Source organism: Phragmites australis, chromosome 3 (assembly GCF_958298935.1).
Source record: "Phragmites australis chromosome 3, lpPhrAust1.1, whole genome shotgun sequence".
In the NCBI taxonomy this organism is placed as follows: Eukaryota; Viridiplantae; Streptophyta; class Magnoliopsida; order Poales; family Poaceae; genus Phragmites; species Phragmites australis.
Window position 1 is genome coordinate 26,765,373 of NC_084923.1, and position 17,877 is coordinate 26,783,249.

General features: G+C 46.5%; 1 protein-coding gene across 3 annotated transcripts; it reads right to left on the reverse strand.

The window, feature by feature from the left end:
- Nucleotides 1-64: 64 nt before the first annotated feature.
- On the reverse strand, nt 65-17,512 carry LOC133912745 (transcription initiation factor TFIID subunit 4b-like). 3 transcript variants are annotated; one of them, XM_062355635.1, is made up of 15 exons: nt 17,323-17,512; nt 17,088-17,214; nt 14,913-15,355; nt 14,474-14,569; nt 13,391-14,233; nt 3,562-3,680; nt 3,393-3,480; nt 3,151-3,286; nt 3,016-3,071; nt 2,891-2,947; nt 2,660-2,806; nt 1,039-1,110; nt 696-954; nt 349-541; nt 65-263 (listed from the first exon to the last, which is right to left on the reverse strand). In XM_062355635.1, the coding sequence occupies exons 1-14, from the start codon at nt 17,356-17,358 to the stop codon at nt 381-383; spliced, it is 2,640 nt and encodes an 879-aa protein (XP_062211619.1). In that variant the 5' UTR covers nt 17,359-17,512; the 3' UTR covers nt 65-263; nt 349-380. The 3 variants fall into 3 exon arrangements, with proteins under 3 accessions (XP_062211619.1, XP_062211618.1, XP_062211620.1); XM_062355634.1 differs by having other exon boundaries at nt 65-541; XM_062355636.1 differs by lacking the exons at nt 2,660-2,806; nt 2,891-2,947 and having other exon boundaries at nt 65-541.
- Between the last annotated feature and the right edge of the window lie 365 nt (nt 17,513-17,877).

The following is a 17,877-nucleotide window of genomic DNA, read 5'->3' on the forward strand; positions in this document are numbered from 1 at the left end:
TACAAAAGTTGAAGTTCTTGATTATGATTCAAATAAGATGGTTGTACCAAAATGGCATGGCAAAGAAAATTGAACACTTGGCAAGTCATATAAACATATTAAAAGGAACACCACTTGCTATACAAAATGAGCATGATGCTATTTCATGCAAACTGAAGTTGCTTGACATTGAGCGCAACCACACAATACATTTGCAGACTGTTCCCTCGAAAAAAAAAAAATGGCTCCAGGGAAACACTGGCTCGCTAGTAACCGCCGAATGCCTGCAAAATTGATTCGTCATATTGACCATACGACTAGAAAGATGCCTCACAGGCTAAGAAACCACGAATGGACAAAATAACTAACTGAATTTCACTGTGATATGAACAGCAATAATTTCACTGCGAATTTTTTGCAACCGATTCTGCCGACGATCTCCCGTATAGCTGGAAAAGCATAGAGGATTTTGACATCTGAGGCTCTCGCTCCAGTGCTGCTATCACATCCCTTACTGTAATGCTCCGCACCACTTTTGTAACTGGTGACCTTCTAACACCACCTAGTGAAAAATGCAAGAGATTCAGGTCTAAAACACAAAAAAGTGTAGGCACGGTATTTAGTTTCAGTTAGGCCTAATCCCAGAATCTTTTAGTGTTTGAAATGCACTATTATTTAACAGGAACGATACGAGACCAAAAGGATACCGAGCTTACCAGGTCCAAGCATAGTAGAGTAGCCACCCTTTTCAATTTCCTGTTGCACCCTTGCATCTTTCCCAGATTTTAGTGAAGGCTTGTGAGGCAACATATTACCTGGTAAGGAACCAGAAGAACCGCCACCTCCCTCATTTCTCTGTTTATTTCCCTCAGCTAGCAATTGCCACTTTGACAGTATATCATCTCCCCCAGCTGCAACTCGTGCAGCAACATTTGCAGCTGTAGTTCTCATTTTACCATCTTCCTCCTTGTGAGTCTGTAACATAATAAACAGAATCATCAACACCTATAGGACACGTATTATTGTATAAGTATCTCGTAACTATTGAAGGAGACTAACCTTAGTATTCTTTGATGTGGCACGGGCGTCGGTCTTATCTTTTTCTGAATCAAGATTTGAATTGCCATCTCCCTGCAATTACGAACAAGCTCATCATTCAAATTACAGTCCTGAAAGCTACACCATGAGCACTATATTTGGAAGACCTATCAAATCTCTACTGTATAAAACACGAGTTAGTTCTCGCATCACCTATTTCTCATACTCTCCTCTCACCTAATAAAAAACCCTAAAATTCAAATAATTTACCTACTTTTGTCATCTACCCTCGTCCTCCAGCCTCTCCGTCTCGTTACCAGCTACAGATATGAAACCTATTTTACTAATGAAAATAAATGAAGAAATTAGGAGAAAAAATAGCGGATAATCTTCTCCTTTTTCGAATCTCATCTGAAATCGAACTATGGTATCCTCCCGACATATTCATTCAGCGACACTCTCATGGTACATCCACATCTCCGTACCTTGAGTTTATGCTTGATGTTATTACATCCAATATTCATATTTTTGTTGCAACACATGGGCACTTAGCTAGTTATAATAAATTTGGGACATTGGATGTCAACAATCAGAGAGCTGAGGTTATTCAGTGTACACAAACCTGGTGTAGACCTTGCAAAGAATCCAACTGGTCCTTTTTATATGAAGTATAGTACTTTAGAAAATTACAGAGCTTGTTTCTTAAGCTTAGACACATCAAATCAGTGATACAATCTCGTCACCTGCTCAATGAGAGGTAGCTCGAATGTACTATGGAGAGCAAATTCACTATAACAGCTTGGTATAACCTAAAAGCTTTGCATTTAAAAGGCTATATACAAATTATCACAAGCTACATTTAACAAGGCAGTATCTACTTCCAGATCTAATTTACAACGCAACTTATTGGAAGTACAAGGTGAATAAGCAGTCAATGTTATTCTCTGTATGCCTGACTCTTCCAAGTACGTAACACTTTTTATAAAAACTCAATTGAAATGTTGCAATATTTAAATGAAAAACTTGAATCACAAAAAAAGAATAGCGCACAGCTGTACTGCAACATTTGCATACAACAGCTATGATATTCATTGTTACCTGGACACCAGTTTCCTATTTGTTTTTGATGTAACGGGCACCCTGAATCCGAGTCGGATTGCAACACCCTTGTCCGACTAGGAGTAGTATTTTTTTGTGTCCATTTTTTTTTATTTATTTTGCCAAATTGAACACAGGTGTCCGTGTCCAGGTACACTAATGATATTCCATGTGAACCAATGCAACAAGCATTAAAAGGATCAGACATCTGATACTTTCTTATCCTTTTCAAAAATATTTACTGATGAGTAATCAACCTGGTGAACCAGTGGCTACATGCCATACGTATGATATTTACTGATTAGTCTCAGTTTGGTATGGGATTCCAAATATATCATGTGACAATGGATGCGACTTATAGTCAGACTCGAGTTATTTGTTATGATATTACCAGCACATGTCACATTGGCACTAAATTTTATAAACATGTAAAACTCTTGTTACAGTAAAAAAAGATCTAAAGTTCTCATTGTTTCAAGAAGTTCGATCATTTTATGTCAACAAGGAAATTAAAATTCAAATTGAAAATTCATGCAGAACTAACATCATTTTGTTTCCTGATTTTTTCAGCATCTTCAGCCTGCTTTTTGTCCCACTGTTCTCTAGCTTCTCGGTTCACCCTCATTATATGACTGCGAACATCTGAAGATAAAGGATAAAAACAATGCCTTGCTTTTTCAACATCAACCCTCTACAAGCAATAAGAGCACATTGAATTAACATCTCAAGTTGAAAATTTTACTTTGGAAAAGTTGACGGAATGAATAAATCATGCCTGTTTTGAGATTCTTATTATATTGCTTATAAACCCTTGTAACCGCTCCTCAACGCACTGGAGAAAACTTATAGGTCAGGCATAAGCCAAAAGACCAGGAAAGACATTACTATATAATCTCTCACCATTGATAGACAACGCTCCACATCAGCGCCGATGACCTTCAAATTACATTTCCTAACTGCCAGAAAACTGTAGTTAGAGAATAAACGCCTAAAATGTTTCCCTAGTAAACAAAACTTGAATGACAGAGGTATAACTGATTTCTGCTAATTTCTTTGTCAGGAGTCCCTTCTGTAGGATGAGTTTTTCTTCCTCTAGTTGTACAACTTTCCGAGCAGCTTCTGAAACTCGACACTCTTCCTTTGGAGCAGAGAAAAGTTGCTCCTCTTCTTCCTGGTAAAAGACACAATTTGTTACATCTTCAAATTCAGTAAATGACATGTACTATATGATATGCACAAAGCAAATAAACATAAAAGAAACATAAGAAGGAATATACCTTCAGATTAACACCACTAACTGCAGTGACATCATTAAGCTGGTCAATGCTTTGATCATGGAAACCAGCAGATGCCTTCTGCCTTTTGCTGGTACAACATAAAAGGCATCAGAAACAAAAGAGAGTAAATTTGGATTGAGTATTAACTAAGAATAGGCATTGGACTTACCTAGATGGTGTAGGGGATGAACCTAATGCTTCCAGAGGCTTTTTCTGTCCAGAAGATGCCTTCCTTTGGGGTGTTTTAGAAGCTGCTGGCGCAAGAGGTCCTTGCGCAGAAGATTGGATCTATTGATACAACAAATTTTGATTAGAGCACAACAGCAAAATCCTCCATGGTGCTTAATTATTTCTTAGGGGAAAAAAGTAAGAATCAGTAAAAGTGAATGAATGAAATGAAGAGAACAGAACTAGCATGCAGGCATGGATGCAAATGAAATAATATGTCACTTACCCAATAGAATTTAATAAGGTGTTATCGAAATATCGAATATCTAACTAACATTTATGCCTACATCAATTTATAAAATTCTATTGTTATCCACCACTCAATCCACTTGCCTGGTATAGTATTTACTACTTTGCTAGTTTGTCAATAACTGCATGCTTTCACTTTGTAACATATAAACTGATTCCTTGTGTGATCAATGTGGTTGCAGTTCCAATCTGAGATGATATTTATTTATTTCATCAAACAAACTGATGTATATGGCCACATATCTGGCTGTAGCCCTTACTAACATAAGAAATTTGGTTCCTTATTGCTCGACCTTAGAAGAATATGAGGCTTTCGAACAAAAATAACATGCAGCTGACCATACATATACAGCCAACAGAATAGTAAGGTCAAGGCTCCTAAGCAGAGATAAAACCAAGAAAAAGATCTTGATTTATATACCTTCCACTATAAAAATAAATCAAGCTACACTTCACTAAGACACCAATCACACTAGTTCCATTTTTCTTCATAACATAATATCAACATCTTTCTTGCCTCTGAGTTTGCGGCTTGTCACATCAAAAAAAATTCCAAGTTAAAATAAATTAAAACGTTATTTTATGAACTTTCTAGGAATATTGGTGGATATAAATTGAAAAAAGGTTTTCTAGATTTTCGGATTCTTAAAATTGTTTGAATATCTTAAAGTTAATGTTCAGCTGGAATGTTGAAAGTATTTTGGAATTTCTGGATCTATGTATTTCTCAACAAAATTTCTGGGAACAGATTAGAAGAAGATAGTCGTTTCTAGATTATAAAAAATATAAAGCCGCATTTGAGTGGATCCACTGGCCAGTCCGGATTGTGCATCTTCCAACAAGTGCCGCTGCTATAGACTTGCTCTATTTAAAGCAACAAGGATCACCACAATTGCACTGCTCGCCCCCATCATCAAAAACCATGACTTTGTTGCTCGTCGACTTTCAATAGAATCAAGGAACCACTACCAAGCGTAGCCTTTGATGTCATCGAGAAATTTTACTGCTGCTAGTGAGCTTTCATTGCAGGTGGCACACATCTACTTATGGCACTGAGATGTACTCTAGTTTGTATGATACATAGCTTGTAATTACCCTTCATCATTGGGATCCTTGTGCGGTTTAAAGTAATAACCCCTCTAGAGGGATAGCATTGGAACAAATTACTTGCGAAAAGCTATTATAATATTTGCCGCGCATTGTCACATTGTTTTGCAATGATATGGGATTTAAAAAATATGCACAGCCTCTGAGAGTTAAAAGCATTCAAATAGACATGCCCCAGAAATGGGTAAGCGATAATGGTAAGACTTCAAAAATTGAAAAATTACCCAAAAATATCATATGGTAATTGAAATTCATTTTTGGATAAAATTGGTGGTAAGAATTATAGGTTGGTGTGAGTGGTTAGCCATTACTAGTTTATGATTACTTGTTATTTACATTTAACTAGCGGGGTGGCCCGCGCAAATTGCGTGGGCTAGTATAAAAAATCCAACTGTGCATTACCGTTGTATCATCTTGGCTTTATTATCAATTTGTGATTTACCTTACTATCGCTCTTCCTTTTACCACTACTATAGCTGCTCCTTAATAGACATAATTCGAACATGGGCTTAGCATGACAATGTTTCATCTGTTCAGGCACTATATCATTATCTCTTTGCTTTATTTCATGTAGATTATGCTCCGCCGACACTTACTCTTGTTTTTCTTTGCTATTCCAATTGAATAACTTTTGTTTGGGTTGGGAGGACATGCTCCATCATCTACGATGGTATGTGGAATGTGCCTTACCCTACTGCCTTTTAAACGCCGCGACCTTGAGCTACACGGTACAAGCCCAATGCAGTGGAGCCCATATCCTGCTGTACCATTTCCCATGGATCGATTCATGCCCATCCCTAAAAGGCGTAATCCATAGATTGTTGATGGTGAAACCGCAACCTCTGGTAGCAACAAGGAATGTCGATGAAGCCATTGAGCTGTTGAGCAGGACACAAGAGAGTTAGTTAATTAAGTTGAACTAGAGTGGATCCATGGATCAATCCATATCCCTCCCTAATGTCTTTGCCATCATGACCTCAAGCTATGGGGTCAGATCCCGGTACAACAACGCATGTATCAACCCCTTATCGATCTTTGTCTCCGTCGATGTCAGTGGCCGTACGGGTCGCTGGGCTTCTCTTTTTCATAGCATATGCCTCAGTCATCCGCCATTGGATACACGGTCCAAGCTTGTCTTCCGCTTCAACACCACTACGCTTTGTGACATCCTTAGCGTCAATGTCCTTCTGCATGACGCCACACCCATTCCCTTTGCTGCTGCTGAGCGGGCAATTGCGTCCGCCAGTTGAACCGACAGCTCGTTTACGTCATCCGGGAGGGAGGAAGAATATGTTACATTTTTTTTTGAGCGGAAGCTTGTTTCTTTTCCAAGATATGAATAGATTGATCATCCCCTTGTATCGGATCTTATCTTCTTTTCTTTCTTTTTACTATGTTTCTATGTTTACTTTCTTGTTTATTACATTTTACATCAAAAGATCATTTGAACTGCAACTTAGAACTCTTAAATGCATGTAGGGTGCAACAAACTTATGCATTAATCAAATTATATTGTCTTTTTTGCCGACATTTGCCTTCATTTTTTAATAATGGCAGATGTGGGTAATAGAGAAGCAAGTATAGGGGTATTATGGGTTTACATTTTCGTAACGGCAGTGGTGGGTAAATTTATAAACATGTATAGAGACACTTTGCTTTCTTTTCTCTATGATTAACGTGGTAGTTTCTAGGCCTTGAGAGCAAAGGAGAAGATTTATTTTGTTGGCAAATTACTAAGATAATAGATTACTGAAGTTCTGCTTCGCATATTATTTATTGTACTTCAATGTAAAATATCGCTCTACACAAAAGAACCATATCAGTATAATTGCATTTGGATTAAGACCACTTGAAGAATACGAAATGTGTTCTCCCTTGCTCAACACAATGCTGCTCAACTGTTAGAGATCAAATCTCTGCATGCAACAACTTCGTCTTCATGGAGTGACAGAAGAGACTCATTTACTAGATCTGACAATTTATATCAATGTTTGCTTCATAATGTCCATTACTATATTAATTCATGTATATGACTGATACAAATCAATAATGTGACTGTTAACACCAGCATGATCTTGGACAAGTGTGGGTACACACACTGGATTTGCTATCTTGGTCCCGGCACCTTAGATGCAAAGATCACAACTTGATGACCTAATAGTCACAGATTGTGTTTGGAGAGGTAGATAGATAGGACGTAGTCTTGCTCGATCAAGACCCTTGCTTTATTGCGAGCCAAAACAGCAATTCAACTAGGTGAAAAGTTCTACTAAGTATGTGTTGCTCTATCTACTGACTTCAACTAGCTTAAGGTTGCTTGCTTACTCCTAGCTAGTCAGCAACTAACACGCTTTAGGAAATGATATAAAACATGTAGGTTGGCAATGATTTTGTGAGAATTCGCATGGTGAAGTTTGGCTTTGGCAAGATGGGCTAAGAACATTTGAGAGTTCATGTATAAACATAATAAGAAAGATAATGTGTTTTCAAAATGAGCTTGATGTGCAACCAGAAGTACGAGAACACATATATCAACAAAATAGTGATAGGATAAGTCCTTGTGCAGTCTTTGTGGGGCTGCCACATGATGATAGGATAAGTCCTTGCTGCCTATATGCTTTAGGACAGCATCTAGGACATCTAGGACAGCATCTTAGACTAGATGACAGCATCTAGGACAGCATCTTAGACTAGAGGACAGCATCTAGGACAGCATCTTAGACTAGCATCTTAGACTAGCATCTTAGACTAGCATCTTGGCATATGCTTGGCTGGCCATGGGCCTATAAATATGTATCCCCAACCCCTCAGGTTGGTATGGCATTGTATGAGAAGTGAGAAATAAACCAGAAAAATTTGCCCCAACTCCTAGTGTCATCCTCTCTATGAGAGTAAGAATTCTGCTACTACCAAGAGTAAGAATTCAGCGACTAACAACTGGTATCAGAGCCTGTTTATCCTGTAGCCTGAGCATCTCTTGCTCATCTCCCCTCTCAGCCTCGCAGCAGCCCCAGCTAAGAGCAGCAGCAGCCCCGGTTGCTCCTGCTCACTCCTCTCCCTCTGCACAGACGAGCAGCAGCTCGTCTGAAGCAGCCCTCTCCCCACGCAGCAGCTCTCCCCCGGTAGCGCGTCATGTCCGCAGGGCAGTCTCAGCGCTCGATCGCCTCGAGCACGCGGCGTCGGCAGGAGGCCGAACTTGCCGCGGCAGAGGAACGCAAGCGAGCGGCGGAAGAGACCGCTGCGGCGGCGGCAAGGGCGTCGAGGCTAGCAGCGGCGGAGCTGGCAGCAGCCAGAGCGGAGGCAGAAGCAGCGGCGGCGGCGGATGCAGCGCGTGCGGCGGCAGCAGAGGTCGAGGCTCTGCGCGGCAGCACCGGCAGCTCCATTTCTGCTGACGACAGCGCCGACGCGGATCTCGAGCTGCCGGAGGCAGAGGCAGCGCGAGAGCGGGCGGCACAGTGGGCAGCCGCGCACACCCACGAGCGCGGCGGCAGCCCAGACAGGCGCGGACGCGCCGGCGGCGCTCCTGGAGGAGGCGCGCACGCCGGCGGCGCTCCTGGAGGAGGCGCGCACGGCAACGGTGGCGGACGGGTCGATGGAGAGCGCGGCCTTCACAGGCGGCGTGGCTCTCTCTCCCCGGATCGGTACCGTGGTCACCACGGTTTCCAGGCTGTTGTCAGGGACGTCGGCCCCGGCGGTGGGTGGCCTACCCTCACTAAGACCAACTATGTTGAGTGGGCTGCGGTGATGAGGGTAAAGCTCCAGGTGCGGCACATGTGGGAGGCAGTCCGGTACGGCGACGTCGACTACGACCAGGATCGACGGGCGCTGGATGCCCTCATCGCTGCAGTCCCGTCCGAGATGCAGTTCTCGCTTACCAATAAGCGGACTGCCAAGGAGGCTTGGGATGCCATCGCTGCGGCACGCATCGGCAGCGACCGCGCCCGCAAATCCACACTGCAGGCACTTCGCAAGGAGTGGGAGAACCTGGCCTTCAAGCCAGGTGAGGACGTTGATGACTTTGCTCTCCGTCTCAACACTCTGTTGCAGAAGATGGTGCAGTTCGGCGACGACACCTACGGCGAGGAGAGAGCCGTCGAGAAGCTCTTCCGCTGCGTCCCCGAGAAGTACAAGCAGATGGCTCGCTCGATCGAGTCTCTGCTGGATCTCTCCACGATGTCGATCGAGGAGGCGATAGGTCGCCTCAAGGTCGTCGACAGCGATGAGCCACAGTCTCTCTCGGGGCCCATCACCACTGGCGGGAAGCTCCTTCTCACTCGGGAGCAGTGGGATGCCTGCCAGGGTGACCGGAGGAAGGGGGAGCCTTCTTCCACGACAGGCGGCCGCAAGCGTGGCAAGCCGCGCAAGGCGCGCAGAGACGCCGAGGCCGGGGCGCGAGGACGTGCCGAGGGTGATGCCCGCGGAGGCGCCCAGGGCGGCGCCGCCGGCAAGCACAAGCCGGCACGAGACGACACCTGCCGCAACTGTGGCCGGCTTGGCCATTGGGCCAAGGACTGTCGTCAGCCACGACGCGGCCAGGCCCACGTCGCACAAGCGGAGGAGGAGGAGCCGGCTCTGTTCATGGCTCATGCGAGCATAGAGCTACCTCCAGCGGCACCGGCCGCAGCGGCTCTCCTCCACCTTGACGAGCCAAAAGCCCACGCCCTCCTCGGTGACGGCTCCGGCAGCGACAAGACTGACGGGTGGTGCCTCGACACCGGCGCCACCCATCACATGACCGGTCGACGGGAGTTCTTCACCGAGCTTGACTCTAGCGTCCGAGGCTCCGTCAAATTTGGGGATGCCTCCGGCGTGGAGATCAAGGGCGTCGGTTCCGTCATCTTCACCGCCGTGTCTGATGAGCACAGGCTGCTCACCGGAGTCTACTACATTCCCGCGTTGAGGAACTCTATCATCAGCTTGGGACAGCTGGATGAGAACGGTTCGCGCGTGGTGGTTGAGGACGGAGTCATGAGGATTTGGGATCGCCGTCGTCGCCTTCTTGCCAAGGTAACCAGAGGCACAAATCGACTCTACGTCCTTAACGTGCAGGTGGCACAACCCCTCTGTCTCGCCGCTCGTCGGGACGACGAGACGTGGCAGTGGCACGAGCGCTTCGGGCACCTTCACTTCGAGGCCCTGAAGCGGCTCAGTGCCGCAGAGATGGTGCGAGGCCTGCCGTGCCTCGACCATGTGGAGCAGCTCTGCGACGTCTGCGTGTTGACGAAGCAGAGGCGACTCCCCTTTCCCCAGCAGGCGAGCTTTCGAGCCAAGGAGAGGCTCGAGCTTGTGCACGGGGACTTGTGTGGCCCGGTGACACCGGCCACACCGGGAGGACGACGCTACTTCCTGCTGCTCGTCGACGACCTCTCCCGCTACATGTGGGTGATGGTCCTCGGCAGCAAGGGAGAGGCTGCGGACGCCATCAGGCGCGCGCAGGCTGCTGCGGAGGCGGAGTGCGGCCGCAAGCTGCGCGTGCTGCGCACCGACAACGGCGGCGAATTCACGACGGCTGAATTTGCGTCGTACTGCGCTGACAAGGGCATTCAGCGCCACTACTCCGCGCCGTACAGCCCGCAGCAGAACGGCGTCGTCGAGCGGCGCAACCAGACGGTTGTGGGGATGGCTCGGGCCCTCCTCAAGCAGAGGGGGATGCCGGCTGTCTTCTGGGGAGAGGCGGTGGTGACGGCCGTCTATATCCTCAACCGCTCGCCTACCAAGGCGCTCGACGGCAGGACGCCGTACGAGGCTTGGCATGGGCGCAAGCCGGCGGTCTCCCACTTGCGGGTCTTCGGCTGCCTCGCGTTCGCCAAGGAGCTTGACCACATCAGCAAGCTCGACGACAGGAGCACTCCGGGAGTGTTCATCGGCTACGCGGAGGGCTCGAAGGCCTACCGCATCCTCGACCCGAAGACACAGCGTGTGCGCACGGCGCGCGACGTTGTGTTCAACGAAGGGCGAGGATGGGCGTGGGACAAGGCGGTGGACGACGGCTCGGCTCCAACGTACGACGACTTCACTGTCGAGTACGTCCACTTCGAGGAAGCTGGGGGAGTAGGCAGCTCTTCTTCGACGAGCGTGTCTACCCCAGTCCCCGAGCCTCCACCGACCCCGGCGCCTGCTACTTCGAAAGCACCACGCTCTCCAGCCAGGACCTCGGCTGCGATGAGTTCTTCGCCAGCTCCACCACAGCCGGCAACGCCACGCACTCCAGCACCGACAGGCACCTCTCCGGGCACGTCTACTCCAACACCAGCTCGTGTCGAGCACAGCCCGGTTGAGCTCGCTACTCCGCTCTCTCACGACGAGGAGCGTATCGACGCGTACCACGACGGCGAGCCGTTGCGGTACCGTACGATGGAGAACCTTCTCGGCGACCAGCCGGTGCCGGGACTGGTGCCTCACGATCTGGAGGCGCAGTTGCACCTTGCGTGTGACGACGGCGAGCCTCGGTCGTTTGCAGAGGCCGAGAGACACGCGGCATGGCGCGCCGCGATGCAGTTGGAGATGGATGCGGTTGAGAAGAACCGCACCTGGGAGCTTGCTGACCTCCCTCGTGGTCACCGAGCGATCACCCTTAAGTGGGTGTTCAAGCTGAAGAGGGATGAAGCCGGCGCCATCGTCAAGCACAAGGCTCGCTTGGTGGCACGAGGTTTCGTGCAGCAGGAGGGGGTCGACTTCGACGACGCCTTCGCTCCCGTGGCACGGATGGAGTCCGTGCGACTCCTCCTTGCGCTAGCTGCCCAGGAGGGCTGGCGTGTTCATCACATGGACGTCAAGTCGGCGTTCCTTAACGGCGACTTGAAGGAGGAGGTCTACGTGCACCAGCCGCCGGGATTTACGATCCCCGGCAAGGAGGGCAAGGTGCTCCGCCTGCGCAAGGCCCTCTATGGCTTGCGGCAGGCACCGAGGGCGTGGAATGCCAAGTTGGATTCCACGCTAAAAGGGATGGGCTTCGAGCAAAGCCCGCACGAGGCGGCCATCTACCGACGGGGCAGTGGAGGAACTGCTCTGCTGGTGGGTGTCTACGTCGACGACTTGGTGATCACCGGCATCAAGGATGTGGAGGTGGCGGCATTCAAGGAAGAGATGAAGGCCACCTTCCAGATGAGTGACCTGGGACCTCTCCTTCTACCTGGGGATCGAGGTGCACCAGGATGACTCCGGGATCACGCTTCGACAGACCGCCTACGCCAAGCGCGTCGTTGAGCTAGCTGGGCTCACCGACTGCAACCCAGCTCTCACTCCGATGGAGGAGAGGCTGAAGCTGAGCCGCGACAGCACGACGGAGGAGGTGGACGCTACGCAGTACCGGCGTCTTGTGGGGAGCCTTCGCTACCTCGCCCACACACGGCCGGACTTGGCATTCTCCGTCGGCTACGTTAGTCGGTTCATGCAGCGACCGACGACGGAGCACCAGCAGGCTGTGAAGAGGATCATCCGCTACGTTGCGGGGACTCTCGACCACGGCCTCTACTACCCTAGGTGCCCTGGGGCGGCACACTTCGTCGGGTACAGCGACAGCGACCACGCCGGCGACATCGACACCAGCAAGAGCACGAGCGGGATCCTCTTCTTCCTCGGCAAGTGCCTCGTTAGCTGGCAGTCGGTCAAGCAGCAGGTGGTGGCTCTGTCCAGCTGCGAGGCCGAGTACATAGCGGCCTCCACCGCTTCAACTCAGGCGCTCTGGCTCGCTCGACTGCTTGGTGATCTCCTCGGCAGAGACACTAGAGCGGTGGAGCTCAGGGTGGACAGCAAGTCCGCTCTAGCCCTGGCAAAGAACCCCATTTTCCATGAACGCAGCAAGCACATCCGGGTGAGGTACCACTTCATCCGAGGCTGTTTGGAGGAAGGGAGCATCACGGCGAGCTACATCAACACCAAGGATCAGCTTGCGGACCTGCTCACCAAGCCTCTTGGGAGGCTCAAGTTCCTTGAGCTCTGCTCCAGGACCGGGATGGTTCAATCTTCCCACAAGACGACGCACAAGACTTAGGGGGAGAATGATAGGATAAGTCCTTGTGCAGTCTTTGTGGGGCTGCCACATGATGATAGGATAAGTCCTTGCTGCCCATATGCTTTAGGACAGCATCTAGGACATCTAGGACAGCATCTTAGACTAGATGACAGCATCTAGGACAGCATCTTAGACTAGAGGACAGCATCTAGGACAGCATCTTAGACTAGCATCTTAGACTAGCATCTTAGACTAGCATCTTGGCATATGCTTGGCTGGCCATAGGCCTATAAATATGTATCCCCAACCCCTCAGGTTGGTATGGCATTGTATGAGAAGTGAAAAATAAACCAGAAAAATTTGCCCCAACTCCTAGTGTCATCCTCTCTATGAGAGTAAGAATTCTGCTACTACCAAGAGTAAGAATTCAGCGACTAACAAATAGCACATCAGTGCATACCTGCATCTTAGGTTCTGCTTGAGTGCCATGAGATTGATGAGTCTGACTTGAGCTTGCTATAGTCAAAGACTTAGAGGTATTCAACACAGGTGACTGGTTTTCTAAAACATCAGCACCCTTTGAAGATCCAAGTGCTGAATTGACTTGTTTTGCATGCAACGCAGCAAAAGAATTCTGCCCGGATCCAGAGTGTTGGATAACAACTCCCATATTCATATGTGGTGTTGGAGTGAAAGTATAAGTTTTATGTTCCTTGTTTGCTGATCGTTGCCATGCAGATTGATTTGGTGGCACACTGCCAGACACTGTGGATTGTGTTGGCACACTCCCAGAAATTGTCGTAGCAGCTCCCTGGACTAATTGTGCTCTTTGATTGTGTTGGCACATTTGTGGTCTAAGCGATGCAACTGGACCTCCAACTGGCCTTGGAAACGGACGTGCATGAAAGTTATTTGTTCCGAAAACCGGTGAAGGTATTTGTGGACACTGCACATTATGTTGCATTGGTTGCACCAGAACTGAGTGGACATTGGGTGGATGGGTTTGTAGCATATGCACACCTTTTCCATCTGATTTGTTACCCATTTCATTAGCCTTATGTATATTGCTTTCTGAAGCTGGATAACCCATATTACTCTGCATTTGGCCTGACGAGGAAGGATGAAATTGAGGTGGTCTTGAGCTGTCAATAGCTTGTTTTACATGGATGGGGTGAGCCACTGGAGATGCTTTCTGCTCATCTCCTGGCATAGAACTTGGAACATTCTGCTGGCCAGAAACTTGATTCAATAACGAATAGTTGCTTGGATTTGTCTGAGGGTTCTGTTGTGCCTGAGCAGCATGCTGCGAAACAAGAGCAAGTAACCACCAAAAGAAAACAGAATGTGTTTGTTGCAACCAAAAAAAGGAATGATGAGCAGCATGTGTTGGTAGGATTAACTTTAACACTACATGTAGTGCTAATAGATAGTTATACTTACCTAATTTAAGCACTAAAAGGCACAATGATGAGCGGCATTTACAAATGAAGGAGAGCTTGGCTATGTATTGCATCGATCACAATGAAGTGGGAAGCTTATTTACCTGCATTTGATATTGTGAAGCAGCTTGCTTGAGCAACTTATCACCAACAATACTCCTTACAACTTTTAAGAAGTGTTCCTTGCTGATTTCATTTTTCTATTGAAAATAAAATATCAAGATTACAACAAGGATAAGCAGATTAACAACTTCGATGCAAGTTCTACAAAAACAACAATAATCACAAAGTGACAACTTGTGAAGTACAATAATACGAGTAATTCATAAGAGTAACTAAGTATTACCATTTTGTAACAATACTAACATTCAGTCTGATGCTTGTCGGGAGATAAAAAAAAATACTGCAATCCATGTTTCTATTTTCTATTACTTCAATAGGGTATTAGAGTTTGCTCATCCTAGGACAAATTGACATGTTTCCAAGAAAAAAAGAAGTAATGAAACAACATAAATTTAAAGAAACAAAAGGATATATACCGACCCGCAACTTTGCAAAAATGGACTGAACTTGCATATCCTTGTCTTTGTCAAGATGGCGCCTCAAAATCGGGATTAACATGTGAAATGTAACAACTGGGGTTTTTACCGTCGTAGGAGCATTATTTGTTTGGTTCGTGCCTGGTGTTTGTTGACTCTTCATTTGCTGCAAAGGCTGCTGCTGAGCAGCAATACCTTGTTGAGAAGTGGTTCCAGGCTCTTGCTTTATGTTTGGCAGATCACATTCTTTTGGTGCATTAGTGTGAAGGTGTTCATTATCAGAACCTTGAGAAATCACTTCAGGTCTGGATGACTGATCTTTTCTAAGATGTAGATGTGTCTGTTCCTGCTGTTGGCTTTCCTGGTTTGCAAGTTCACTCTTTACTGAATCTTGCCACTGGCCATGACCGTGGTTTAATGATGTGTTGTTTTCTTGAGGTAAAAGATCTGCAATTAGAGATCAAATTATCAAAAAGTGTTTTTGGAAGTATATAATTAGAAACTGAATACTCAATAAAACAATAACAGCCTAGCTCAAGGACCAAGAATTTGGTGATAGATTTCAAAACAGGAAACATTGATAAAACTAGGCTCCTGTTGCAGTTCTCTCCACATCATGCAAGGGACCTTTGACACATCATGCAACTTGTTGCAATTGAGAATTTTAACATAGGGAGCCTATGCTGTGCACCCATGCATCCCACCTCATAGCACCATGCAATGGTAACGAAAACATTCAAAAATAAAATAACATTGACAGAAAAGATCTCCATTTTCATAAAATGGCAGATGCATCTCTACTACACTGAACTGTTGGGTATGCCTTCTTACAGTTTCTAAATGCTACAAAATGAAGTTTGCGCTAAAACAGAAAGATACAAAATTGTAAGGTGAAGGTGTCGAACTTGGTAAAAAATAGCTAAATGCTACCTTCACATAATAGTTATGCTTTCTCAGGAAGTTATATTTATCAGGTGGGTACAGGTTAGAAAAATTAAGGGCCTTGAAAATAACAGAATAAAATGTAAGATGGAAAGAATTGCATGCCAAGCTATGACTGGAATACAATACATACTTTTGCTTACTTGCTGAAAATGTTCCTAATGTAGATCTTTGTTTGCAAACTTCATTGCATCCATAACACCATTGCAAACTTCATTTACTCTGGTTCAAATTCCCAAAAACCAAAGGACAATACAAATACTCCTAAAGAGAGTACCATGGTAACTCCCTAATTGTTGTCCACACCAAAAGGACAATGCAGATAATCCTAAAATACGACCAACATATTGGTAATAATTCCTGAATTAAGTTGGAGCTCCATAGATGTTTCTGATAAATCCAGGCCAATTTCAAGAACCTACAAAAATGTTCAAATCCAAGGACCGGTATTTGAGCCAGATGTCTTGATTGTTCATTATTTCAATGCAGTCAAAAGGTAATAAGCATAGTATTGTTAGACCATCCCCAATCGATTCCCATCAGGACCCAGAATCCCTTCACGAAGGGATTTTCGTTCCCTTCAGCGCTCCAACAGTTTCTTTCACGGTTCCCGTCACGAAGGAATTCCTAAGATCATTTCTTTCAGGACAGGATTCTCTCTCCTTTCCCTTCACGAATCCCTTCGAAGGGAAGTTGTTAGAGATGAGAGAAAATAAAGGGAATGGGAACGGGGAGGGGAATCGGGAAGGGAATGAAATAATAGGAATATGATTGGGGATGGTCTTATGTTTGCAACCGAGTGTCCATATTTAAGTATTTCAGAATTGTCTCCCTACTCTTTACTTCTATTGAAAGAGAGCAAAAGCTTGAAACCCTAATCTCTAACTAAATGAATCCCGTTTCCTCTTGTAATGTCACAACTCATTCCTTCAGAGAGTTGAGCTAACCTATTTCAATAGGAAAGATTCATACAGGCATATTTGCTCGAATTCCCCAGGCTGTGTGCACACAAAACATAAAATCGGATTCCAGAAATTCCAGTATAGGAGCTGCATTCTGTTACCATGAACAGAAATGATTGTCGATTTCGTTGTTTCCCTAATCCAAGAACCGCATTCTCTAAACCCTCCAGTGCCGCTTATTGGTTGCCATAAGGCTAAAAGAAGACCGGCGCATCGCGAATTCGATCCAAGAACAAGAAACCATTTGGAAGGGTCAATTGGGTCTGAGGGCTCACCAATGCCGTGATCCATCGGCTGGGACGATGAGGCGGCGGGGGCGCTGCTGCTGGCGCTGGCCTCCACCTCGCGATTGAGCACCGCCGTGAAGGCCTCGACGTCGGCGCCCGAGTGCAAGCTCTCGTCCTGCGCAACCCCAACAACAAGAAGGCACCATTGCGATCAAATCCCCGACTTCCCCAAGAATCCCGGAATGGCAAGAGACGCGAGAAAGGTTCAGGTCAGGCGGGTAACCTCGTCATCCTCGAGGAGCTTCATGATGGGATCCATGGCGCGGGAAGCCTGGATTAGTGGCGCGAGGTCGCTCCTTCCTCTCGCTCGTCGCCTCGCCTCTCCGCCGTCCGTTGCCGGCTCCAAGGAACGGCGAAGGAAATGAAATGAAATCCCGTGTGCGGGCAGGAAAGAAGAGGAAGAAGGCCGGCTACTTTTCCCGAAGGCGCCTCGTGAGTTATGTGAGCCCCCGCTTAATGGGCCTTCCTTGATCTGCCCAAATATCTCAATGGCCTACACTTAAAGTGGGCCTTCTGTTTTTCTCATTTTCGATTTTTATTTTTTTCATTTGAATAGGCATTGTGGATATTGTTCCCAAGGAAGCAGTACTTATATGTGAAAATGTTACTCAGAAACGTCAAAATTCAGTAGTAAAGATGTTTTTTATAAAACTTGGAATTGTCCGTTCTTAGCGGTCTGTCACTGTTCATGCTTTTCTTTTTTTTTAAGTTCCAATGGGAATTCTCAAAAAAATTGGATTAGGTCTGTTGGGTAGAATTTTAACTCCAAAAATTCTTG

Coding starts and splice junctions, on each gene's coding strand:
- LOC133912745 (XM_062355635.1), bottom strand. CDS start 17,358: ATGGATCCCATCATGAAGCTCCTCGAGGATGACGAG. Junction 3,681..13,390: donor AAGCAGAACCTAAGATGCAG/GTATGCACTGAT, acceptor TTGTATCAATAG/ATCCAATCTTCTGCGCAAGG. Junction 955..1,038: donor CCACATCAAAGAATACTAAG/GTTAGTCTCCTT, acceptor ATTATGTTACAG/ACTCACAAGGAGGAAGATGG.